Below are 12,141 nucleotides of genomic sequence, written 5' to 3' on the forward strand. Positions count from 1 at the left end.
ACCAAAACAGAACAGAGTAGCACTATTACTTCTCTCAATCTAAGCACTATACTTCTATTGATGCAGCCTAGAATCACATAACCACATACATAAGGATCATTCCCGAAAGCCTTTTTTTAAGGAGGCCCTACACCTGATATTTTCTCTTATTCACTCAAACAACACAGGCCAATAAGCAGAAATATAGGTTATGATCATCGTTTTAATCATCATCACCACTGTGTTCCAGAGTCTAATAAGTATTTGTAAATGATACATAGTTCTATTTCATACACTGCTTGAAAACATCACAATACCACCTTGGCTTCTAAGGATGCATCTACACGGTAGAAGTAATGCCGTTTGTTACCACTTTATCTGCAATAGCTTAATCCTGTGATTTGTTATTTTGTGAGGCACCAGCACTCTTTGGTAGAGGAGGCTAAAGACATGGTAAAACTACACATCCCAAGACTCCATAAGATGGAGCTACAGCACTTGAAATGCTGTCAAACTACATTCTCTTTAAAGTGTAGATGGACTCATAACGGAACATCACTCCAGCCTTTCTATTTACAAGTTTGCCATTTCCAATTCCATTATAGATCATAACATGATCAATGGAACTATGGGTAACTGCACTACATTTGTAGCTGCATACCATTCAGTACCACTTGCATGCCACAGCTCCATCCTACAGCAATCTTGAATTTGTTTGTTTTTAGTTATTCCCTACTTACTGAGCAGCAACCACTGGTGGTCTGTTTTTCTGTTGATTGGGAAGCAACTGATGTTCCCACCCCCTCATGCAAGTGAGCTTCAGTGCAACAGTGAGAAGCAATCTTTGTCACAATTCCCCTCATGCCGGAGATCACTAATGGGGTTGGGAGATGTCAGTGAGCTGCTTCTCAGTCAACAGAGGAACAGACCCTGTTGTTTGCAATGACTGCTACCCAGTAGGTGAGGACTGGAGGACTTTCATGGTCTCTGTATTCCCTGTTGTTAGTTGTTGTTGTGTGTCTTCATGTCATTTTTGATTCATGGAGACCCAATAATGGGGTTTTTTTGGGCAAGATTTGTTCAGTGAAGGTTTGCCATTGCCACTGCCTTCCTCTGAGGCTGAGAGCATGTGGCTTGTTCAAGGTCACCCATGGGTTTCATGGCTGAGCTGGGAACTGAACCATGATCTTCAAAGTTGTAATCAAACATTCGACAATTACACCATGCTAGCTCATGCTGGCTAAATTGGGGAATACTGTATGTAGGTAGTCTCAATGTAAATCAGTTACAAATGTGACATTTTAGGTTATGCATTCAAAGCAGCCTTAGTGAATTCTGACCATAGTCTTTAAAGGGGATAAAAGAGGTATGACTCTGGAGACCAGAGTCTGAATCCCCGCTTGACCATGGAAACTCACTGGATGACACTGGGCAAGTCATATTCTCTCAGCCTCAGAGGAAGGCAGAGGCAACCCCCCTCTGAACAAATATTGTCAAGAAAGCCCTGTGATAGGTTCTCACCTTAGGGTCATCATAAGTCAGAAAAGACTTGAAGGCACACAACAACAATGCTTAAGTAGTTATTTTTGTTATTTCTAAAAATAAGCATTTATTTAAAGAAAAATGAAAAATATTTTAATGAAGTCTCTGGTGATGAGATTTGATGATGATAACAGAACTATCAGCTGGGTAACAAAGAACAGGTTTAGTATAGCTGCCCAAAAATGTTTTGTGAGGGCTCCTTCCTGCTATATCTTTTAAGCAGTTGTCCAGTAGTTGTCAAACTTCAACAGCTGCAGCAAAAATCCATGCAACATGGGCAAATTTTACCCACTGATAACTCAGTTTTTTCCTTCATAGAATGAAAATGGAATAGGACTTTATTTTGTCTTGTTTTCATTAAGTACTGCTCTTAGAAACAAATTGTGGATGATGATGCTAAACCTTAACCCCACTCTCTTTAAATTGGTTGCTTCCATCTTCTGTAGTCCATGACAGAATTTCTCAGCAGAGCTTTTGTTTTTAGACTAACAGCTCAGGGAGGGGGCTGTCAACATCACTAAAAGGACAAGATTTGATCAGAACCATCCAGATGGCGACCCAAAAGCAAGAATAAACTTGTATTCAAAGACATAACCATCCGAAGATGAAGCATGAAAGTTTATGCTACAAAGTTTATGGAAGTTTATACCACTAACTTCTTTCTATCAGTCTTAAAGATGCTACAAGATTTCCTTGTAAACAAGAATGAATTGTTGGCTTTGCAATGAGCAGCACTCACAGAGGCAAGAAGCAAACTTAAGTGGACTAGGAATGTGATGCACCAACAGTCTTTTCTTCAAGAGATGGTGTTATTTTTTCTTAGGAAATCTCAGAAATGACGAGTATGTGTGAAGCATGAAGAATCAGTATGAATTCTAGTGGTTCAAAGGAGGGGCTTCATTGCTATTCATTACTTTCCCTCCAGAAAATTACCTTCCCATCCCCCAAACAGCAGGAAAAGCCGTTCAGTGGTTCAACAGCAAACAGGCTTGTAAATGCGATCTTATCTATAACAGCTAAATGTAACCTTTGTGATCAGAAGCAATATACTCCTGTGCTGAGCAGCATATATCAAAGACAAAATGGAGGGAGGCCAAAGACAAAATGGGAGACAGCCAAAGTCATTACACTTTGCTTCAGAGGTTCCAGAAGCATGAACTGCTCTGAAGAAACAGAATGTTGACTAGATGTTTATCTCATATAGCATGACATTTCTTATAATTTTACATGCCAATTTACTTATTTCTCAAATTGTATACAAGCGGTATACAACTTAGCTTTATTTAGATGATGTGTTGCAGAGTACAAACATTTGTATTATTCCGTACCAAGAAACAGGCCTGCAAAACCCAAATTTCTATAGCTTTGTCACTACACAGAACACAATGCAACATGCTTCCATCATATTAACTAGTAAACATGTAATAACAACATGAAAAAACTCCACTGATAATACACTATATACATTCATATATTTACAGCTACATACAGAAATTCAGGTTGGCACCAATGTGAGAATTCCACAAGCCATGACCTGCAATATTATTCATCCTATTGGTAGTCTGTGGAGATGATTTTTAGGAAACAGAGGAAATTGGATTATGAGGGGAACCCATTTGTGTCAACACCTTATCTAACCACTGCAATGGTCCATGCAGATGGATCTCAATCCAGCATGGAGTACTTGTAACGTCCTGACGGTGATATTCTGCTCCCCAGCCCTACAAAAGAAATGAACAAATGCCAAGAGTTAAAAGGATATCTGTCTTGTTTTTCTTTTCTTTTTTTAATATATCTTTATTAATTTTCTACTTTAATAAATACAACCATATCAACCATTGTCAGTCCATCTTCTTACTTTAGTATAGAGTACAGGGATTCTACAATTACAAACAGTTATTAAGTTGCTGTAACAGCTCTCTATTTATTTCCCAGTTATTATGCCAATATTCCAGAATTGGGAACCAGTCCTTTTCATAGTGAACCATATTTTTGTTTTTGATCTCATAAGATAATTTGTCCATCATTTGTTTTTCATCTTATTTAAGCAAGTCTCATTTTGCAGCACACAGTGGGGAAACCACTGCTGCAGTCAAGAATATACAGGAATAACAGGGCAAAACCCAGAACTGAAGAAATGAGCTCAAACATGCACAAGAGTAGTTTTGCTCCTCCTCATTCCTCTCCAGACTCTGGTTCTGAAGAGTCCTCCAGCCTTCTGAAACAAATTTTGAAAACTGCATACAGAGTGATACAGAAGGAGATGAGTGATTTTTTTCTGTCTTGAATCTCTGTTCCATTGGTGTAAAGGCACTGGTCGATATAACTTATAGAAGTTTTTTGTTTAGGCATTGGCTCTCATAAAGTATAACATGAATAAGAGAAAAACAGATTTACTAATTGAAGGACAAAAAACAATTGGCAAGAAAGCAAAAAACCTGAGACCCATTGTGCAGTCTCTGTATGCTACAAAATTCACACTTTCTCATATCACTAAATTTTACCTATACAAAATCTAAACATTTTTCAGATGTAGCAGTACAAAGACCTCTTGAAAAATTTGATGTTCTCTGGCTAAGAAAAAGACCTGTGGCTTCACTAAAGACAGAGACAACCTGGATTTCAAGAGGAGTTACTTTACTGCTGCTAATGGAGTTTAAATTTTACAGTCCTTTGCTTCAATTCCCACATGGTCAAGAGGGGAGTGGCCTCTACCTGTACTGAGAGCCCTCCAACTGAATTAAAACAGAGACAACGGCTGATACATAATGTAGGTCTGTGACTCCAACACCATCATTTTTCTTCTCCTGCATGATTTTTTAAAAACATTTTTTGCTTGATGAAGACGTCAGTGCAGTTTCAAAAGCTTGCATGGAGTTTTGTGCATTTTGGTTGGCCATTAAAGCTATCGGTCTTTTGTGGATTTTGTTTTACTTTGCTGTAAGGCCAACATGGCTACCACTGAATATGTTCTTAGATCAGTGATTCTCAGCCTTTAGCCCTCCAGATGTTTTGGACTTCAACTTGCAGAATCTGCTATCATAGGGCATGCTGGTAGAAGCTTCTGGGAGCTGAAATACAAAACAGCTGGCGAATCAAATGTCGAGAACCTCTGGTTTGGATGCAATAGTTCTGTTGTTTGCATACAATCAGTCTGAAAATTATTTTTGAATTTATGAGAACTGTGTCACTTGATATAGGCTCATCATTAATTCCAAAAGACTTGTAAAGACATGAATTGCCTTCCCTGAGAATTACTGCGCTTTCAGATGATGGTGATTAACATAAAAAAATTATTCACATCATTTGATGGTTGATTACTCTTGCACACAGGCAAGTCATCACTTGATTCTGTAGCCTGATGAATGTATAAATTCACATAGGCTTGCTTAGGTATCTGTGGAGTATTTCTCACATATACTGTATATGAGATTTCCTGGAAATAATTGTTGTTCTCTCTTCTTAATATTAATTGGTGTAATGACCGACTTTGTTTATTTATTGGAAATAATCAATTATTTTATTTGGTATTTCTTTCTTCAGTTGGGACATTTTCTCTGTCTATTTTTGTTTAAAAAGAATGTCAACTGGGATAAAAATCCTTGCTCATTCAAGCAGCTTTTTGTGGACCTAGATTCAATTCGAGTGTTGTTATATTTTATGTATGTATTTATATGTATTTATTTCATCCAAAGCTTCCAGATCTGTTAACAAACAAACAAACAAAACTGCAAGGCTATAATGATCAAGATCCTGTACACGTACAGTGTAGTGTGAATATATAGCATTGCAGTTAGGAAACATCTCACAGTTAGCCTTGAGGTTACCCAGCCCCACCCAACAAATTAAAAAAGAGAGAGAGAGAGAGAGAGAGAGAGAGAGAGAGAAAGGGTCTGCATTGGCTTACAAAATGTTTGGTTGCACCTGGCACACAGCCTTTATGCAACTTCCAAGAAAGTACAACCACTTGCAAAACTATTTTTACCCTAATGTAAAATAGCACTAACAAATAGCACATTGAAAAATGTAATATTTACACTTTTCTCCACCACCTGAAAAGAAAACAATGGTGAAGGAATTCCATGGAATGGGCATCACACAAGATGGCTCTCTACTCATCAAGTCTTATTAGCAGAAATAGTTGGAAAGGGAGCGTCTATAGATGATTTCAAATTATGGCTTGGCTGTCCCTAACTACTATATCTGTAGCTGTCTGCCCTGCAGAATATCTCTAATAATTACAATGTAAATTAATGAACAGCACATAACAGTGGGACCAAGCTGGTTGGAAATCTTGATCTATGTATGCATGTATAAGGATCTACAGATTAGCTCGAGGCCATGTTTGCATTCTTTAAGCACAAAGGTCTCTCTAGAAAATAAAGTGATACAATAAAATCTAATGCTAAAATGTTGACTTTAAGGCAGGGATGGGGAATGTGTGACTCCCCAGAAGATGTTGGACTGCAGCGCCTATCATCCCTCAACATTTCCAATGCTAGCTGGAACTGTAATCCAATAATGGCAGAAATCAGCTATTTAGTTAGATATACTTAACTAAGAAGTCTCTCCTGGTCCAACTCACCCATCCCAAACCTGACAGTCACCCATGCCCCAGTCACTGGCAGAATGGATCACTTTCTCCCCATGCAGCTGATGCCCAGTAAAGTAGGTGTGGGATGGCGTTATGATTGTGACAACAGTGTTAAAGTCATAACTAAATAGCAAGTGTGAAAACAGATATCTAAATCTACTCAGCAGCAGCTGTTTCATATTCACTATAGTTATTTAGTCAGAATTGTGACACTGTTGTCGCAAATCTAACTTCCTCCTAAATCTACTTTATCAGGCACCAGGTGCATGAGGAGATTCATTCTACCAGTGACTGGAGCACAAGTGAATGACATTTCCATGTGGTTTGCAGGGGGTCAGGCCAGGAGAGGTTACAATGATTAAGGAGAGGTTACTTAAATATACTTAACAAAGTACATGAATTGCTACTGGCTGCACTTCAAACTGGGAGCAGATCTTGAGTGGAGTGTCTCAGGGTTCTGTCCTAGGGCCATTACTCTTCAACATTTTTATCAATGACTTAGATGACTGGGAACTGGTCAGATGAGACAAAACTGGGAGGATTAGCTAAAACATTGGAAGACAGAATTCAAAAGGATCTAGATAAACCAGAAAATTGGGCACAAATTAATATAATTAAAGCAAATAGAGACAAATGCAAAATTTTACACGTAGGCCACAAAAACCAAATGCATGGGTATAAGATTGGAGGGGGGGATACACGGCTCATAATTACTACATGCAAAAAGGACCTTGCTTTTTTTATTGATCATAAGGCACACATGAGCCAGCAGTGTGATGCCGTAGGGGAAAAAAGCAAATGCTATTTTAGCCTGCATTAACAGAAGCATAGTGTCCAAACTGAGGAAAGCAACAGTTCAATGATATTCTGGACTGGTTAGGCTTCATCAGGAGTACTGCATTCAATTCTGGATGCCTCATTTTGGGAAAGATAGACAAGTTGGAGCAGGTTCAGAGAAGCCACTAAGATATGAGGAGAGTTTGAAGGAGCTGAGCTTGTTCAGCCTGGTGAAGAAAAGGCTGAGGTGTAACATGGACCTGAAACAGACAGGCAAAAAGTGTTGGTTTTGGCCTGATCCAGGGGTGTGGCGTTCAGATGACGCATGCCCCTGGATTGGGCCAAAGCCATGCTGCGTCCACCTAAGGTGGCCCAAACCCAGCCACAAAAGGAGCACAATAAAAGCACTCCTTGCTGGTGGTCCATTGTGGACTGCAGTGGCAGCCCACCCCAGGACCAAGGCATTTGGTTGCCACGGTCCTGCAATAAATGGACAACAATCGGGGTGGGAGCCACCTCCGACTGCTCCTTTTGTCCTGTACCTTGAGGTCATGTTTGCACTCTTTAAAACACCAAGGCCTCTCTCACTCAAAGGCTATCAGAGAGATGAGGGGACAACCCTGTTCCTTGCTAACTCAGGGGTTAGGACCAGGTCTAATCGTTAGAAGTTACAAGAGAATAGATTGTGATTGAACATTAGAAGTAAGAGTGGTTTGGCAATGGAACTAATTGTCCTAGAGAGTTGTTGGTGTCTCCTTCTCTGTATGTCTTCAAAAAGAGTCTGAACAGCTACCTGATGGGGATAGCTGGAGAGTCTGCATTGAGCAGAGGATTAGACTCGATAGCCCATGAGGCCCCTTCCAATTCTCTGTGACTCTATTATACAGGATTCTGGCCAGCATCTGGAAATACACACGTTCTCCAGCTCTGCAGCAAGACAAAGTGTGATATGATTTGTGTCTTATTTGTAGCAGTACCTTCTCCCACTGTTTTCATTTCAAGTGTAAGTTTTAACAAAGTAGGTGAATATTTATATTTCTTGATTTACGCCTTTTCAATAAATACTGTGTTACAATTCCTGTATAAATCAATCACAAATTATCTTCACTTTGTTAAAATGATGTAAATGAAGCAATCGCCAATTGCTTTGTACAGTATTGTGTAAAGTGTTGTTATCTGACTTTATATGAATGAAACATTTTCTGACACAGTTTTAAACGTGTTGAATTTTTGGTTCATTAAATGGTTCATCATCTCCCTCTGGTGGTGGTTTGAAAAAAGTTTGAGGATGATTTTGTATGTGTTTTTGCCACATTTTGATTGTCCTGATGAGTAACCTATACTCAGGACAAGGGGCTACTGTTAGCATGTGGAGACAAGGAATGGTTTTAAGATGTAAAGGGGATCAGGCATGGCTGTGTACTATCACCACATCCCTTCAATTTGTAGATCATATCCAAAAATATGGATGCAAAGCAAGGTTAGACTTGGAGGAAGGAGGTATAAAATTGGAGAGCCATTAACCATTTCAGTTATGCAGATGACACCATATGACCAGTGGAAAATAGCAAAGACCTGCAACAATTACTTAAGAAAGTCAAGAAGGAAAGTGCTAAGGCAGATTTAATGCTGAACATTAAGAAAATGAAAATAATGACCACAGATGATTTACACAGTTTTAATATAGACAGCAAACAAACTGAAATAGTTAAGGAATTTCTATACTTTGGAGCAGTCACTAAACGAAATGGAGATGGCAGCCAAGAAATGAGAAGAAGACTAGGCCTTGGAAGGGCAGCTATGAAAGAACTAGCCAAGATCTTGAAGTGTAAAGATATTTCACTGAATATTAAAGTTAGAAATGCCCATTGCATTCTACTGCCCATCACAATGTATTGATGTGAGAGCTGAATAGTGAAGAAAGCTGACAAAAAGAAAATTAACTTATCTGAGATGTGGTGTTGGTGAAGAATTCTGTGGATACTGTGAACTGCTAAAAAGACAAATCCTGCCTTACATCTAATTCACTCAAATTAAATAAAAGAAGGAAGAACTCACTCTTTTTCTTTTCCAATACAAGATAGAAAACTACAAGATAGCCACCTCTGTTTATGTAGTGATATTTGGTTTGTAGATGAAAAATAAACATTTTAGAGTGAATTTTTTAAAAGTGGGTAAAAGGAGTGCAACATGAAGTTACACAGATCATATTTACTGTATTTAGTACCAAATGATTTTTGATTTGATTTACTGGTTTGGCTGAAATGATTCTACTCTGTAACTTGGAGGACAAGTTCGTCTTGCAGGTAGTGATATCCTTTTGCTCTAGAACTTCTTTAATTAGAATAAAGCTTTTCTTTAAAGTACTCTGCCTCCTTGCATTCCTTTTCACATGCCTTGGCTTCACTATTTCTATCCTAAGTTAGCAAGTGAAGATAACAGTGGAATTCCCCTGCAACATCCCACTATGTGCTAAAAAAGGGGGGGAATTCGTCTGGTGGTGGCAGCATGGTTTTTATCAATAAATGGTGATCTCAATGGGGTCCCATCCAGCTCAGCAGGAGTGGAGGGAGACCATTTCTTCACACCTGCATACTGATATTAAGACAATACCACTCAGCAAGACAGCATATTGCTTGGATGCTGATCAGTTCTGCCAATGGCCATCTTATTTTTTTCAGCACTGTTCTTCAGGGCATAGTCTGCAAGATGATGAATTTATAAGCTGAGCCATTCTTGAGTAAGCCAGTCCAACAGTTAATGAAGAAGTACAATTTTTTTTTCTGAACTCAGCCGAAACAATTTTTTCCTGTTTTTAAATGTTAAATGTGAATACTATTTGAAAAGCAAAAGCAAAGAGCAAACTACATAACCATCAGCATTTACTCTTGGATTCTCATTCAAATCCTGGAAACTATTTACAGCTCAGTGAACTGTGCAAACTCCCCTAACAATGATTTTAATATAGCTTAATACCTGTGCAGTCCATATGAAGCCTTAGGGGCTAGCAGGGGACTTCACTATTCCCTGAAGCATTAAAAAAGGTGCACAGCTCATTTTAAACTGAAACCAGGATTTGGATAAAAACAGATAACATCAGGATTTGGGTAAAACCAGATAAAACATAGCAGGACCAAGCAAACACATACCACAAAATAGAGTTGCTTCCTAACAATACAAAAATGAAACTAACACTCATAATCCAAAGTATGTTTACACAAGACTAAGGGGCTGTACAGACCAGCCAAAATGGCCAGCATCGGGGTGGAGTGGGGGCACGACAACTGCTGCCCGCCCCGACTCCAACCCCAAGCTACCATTATGCTGCCCAACCAAACAGTGGGAGGCATGGGAATGGTCCTGCAGCACAGTATTTACACACACTGCGCCAAAGAAACAGGGGGAAACCATTGCCACAGCAGCAAGGGCGGCTTTTTGCTCACTCAGAAAGGAATGACATTTTGCTGCTTTTTTTTTGAGCTGGCCAACTTCCAGATTGGGGCCATGACATGTGGTTATTACAGGCCCGGTCCAGCACGCAAAGGGACGGCAGCAGCTCCTAAGGGACCATCTGTTCAGCCCCTAAGTCCTTCTGAGCTCTGTGGGGCTTATTTCCAAGTATGTGAGCACAGCAGCTTTGGTAAATTGCATGGGCTCAACTTTCACTAGAAAGCCAAGAGATCCATGAGATTACATATAAAGTTTCTTTCTCCCATGTTGCTGGTTTGATACTAAGACAAGATCTGTAGGAGGTAATGAACTGTAAAACAGGCCAGAAAGAAGTGTTGCCCATGGAACAATTTCTGTACGTACAACTTGGTATGCCAGATAAAAAGGAAAGTTGAGACATCTTAAAAACTAATTTAAAGCATAAACATTTCTGGAATTCAGACTAGTTCTTCAAATGCAGGAATTCACAAAAACATATGCAGAAATAAAACTACTTAGAGCCTTATTGCACTGAGCTTTTCTCCCATTACTACAGCGTGTTTCTAAAAGTGCTATTCTAGATTGCTCTTTTTCCTCTCATGCCTTTGGAACCATTCCCAGACTACAGTGTCCATTTGTGCTAAAACCTTATCACGTGCAGCATTTGGGACTGTCCACCCTCCACCTCACCCATGACAATATCCCTGCCTCTTTTCCTAGCTTGACAAACATGTGTGTGCACACACACACAATTACCCCCTCCCCTAGAAATATAAAAATATAAATTAAAACAGCCTTAGGACTTCTAGTTAATTTCAATTAACATCAGATTTAACTAATCATTAATCACTGACAGATGAAGCCAGTAGCTATTGATCTATCTGTGACCTGGAACAGGCAGGCAGGAAAGTGATTGGAATCTACATTTTCTGGAAGCAAATCAAACCCCCACTTCTTTTTGCTCTGGTTTTCAGCCCCCGAGTGAGGCTTCAATCCATTTTCTGCCCGCTTTGAAGGCATTCATCATCTAAAGACCCACTTTCAAAGATGGTGGAAACCACTTTATTTGGACTGTCTGTTTGACCCCTTTCAGGCCAGAAGAACATCAGAAGAGCAATGAAATTGTGAAATTAAGGCTGAGGCAGTAACCGGACTAATGCATCACTATGATGCTATAACACCACAGTGTGATAAAGTTCTTAGTCTTCAGATCCCACAGGACTTTTAAAAAAAATAAAATTAAAATAGAGGGTCTGAAATAGACCAACAGGGCTATCTTTTGGTATACCAGTGACTGACTCTGAACAAAGCCCTCATATGAAGTCCTAAACTGCTTCACTGGAGACCCTTTATGCAAAACCCTGCAGACTTCAGTAATCAAAAGTTTCCCTGTATGGTAGAGCCACTAAAAATCTTTTGAAGGCTATCTGAACTTCAGGTTGATACAGGTCCTTCAATCAAATAGCCAGACTAAATTACTAGACCTTATTGCTTATAATTAAAACAAACTATTCGCTTCAGTTTCCCCGGTGGCAATGTGGCTGTGTTGCAACAATGTACTGGCTTAGTAGTATTTAAATGACTAAGCCAAAGCCATATCCTCCTCATTTGCCACTTGGTAGTGATGAATGCTAATTGCAGGGAATAGCTTAATCAATCGTGACCAAAATCCACCAGAGATTACACAAATTTACAATCATTTTTCACACAACCATATTTGTAACGTGTGCAAAGGTTGGCAGAAAAGAAATATGAAGACGTGACATTCAAATAACCCAAGATTTATGTCTCTTGGTTGTAGGACTTATTTTAGTTGGCTG

At 39.2% G+C, this 12,141-nt stretch overlaps 1 protein-coding gene across 2 annotated transcripts in view; it reads right to left on the minus strand.

The window, feature by feature from the left end:
• Positions 1-1,522: 1,522 nt before the first annotated feature.
• The window catches only part of SMAD9 (SMAD family member 9), a 57,859-nt gene continuing 47,240 nt past the window's right edge, over positions 1,523-12,141 (minus strand). For both annotated transcript variants that reach the window (XM_042458317.1, XM_042458316.1), the window contains exon 7: positions 1,523-3,242. In XM_042458317.1, the coding sequence (XP_042314251.1) occupies positions 3,099-3,242 (144 nt within the window). In that variant the 3' untranslated portion in view covers positions 1,523-3,098. The remainder of the gene's footprint in view (positions 3,243-12,141) is intronic.

The sequence above is a fragment of the Sceloporus undulatus genome, chromosome 3, assembly GCF_019175285.1.
Source record: "Sceloporus undulatus isolate JIND9_A2432 ecotype Alabama chromosome 3, SceUnd_v1.1, whole genome shotgun sequence".
Classification (NCBI taxonomy): domain Eukaryota; kingdom Metazoa; phylum Chordata; class Lepidosauria; order Squamata; family Phrynosomatidae; genus Sceloporus; species Sceloporus undulatus.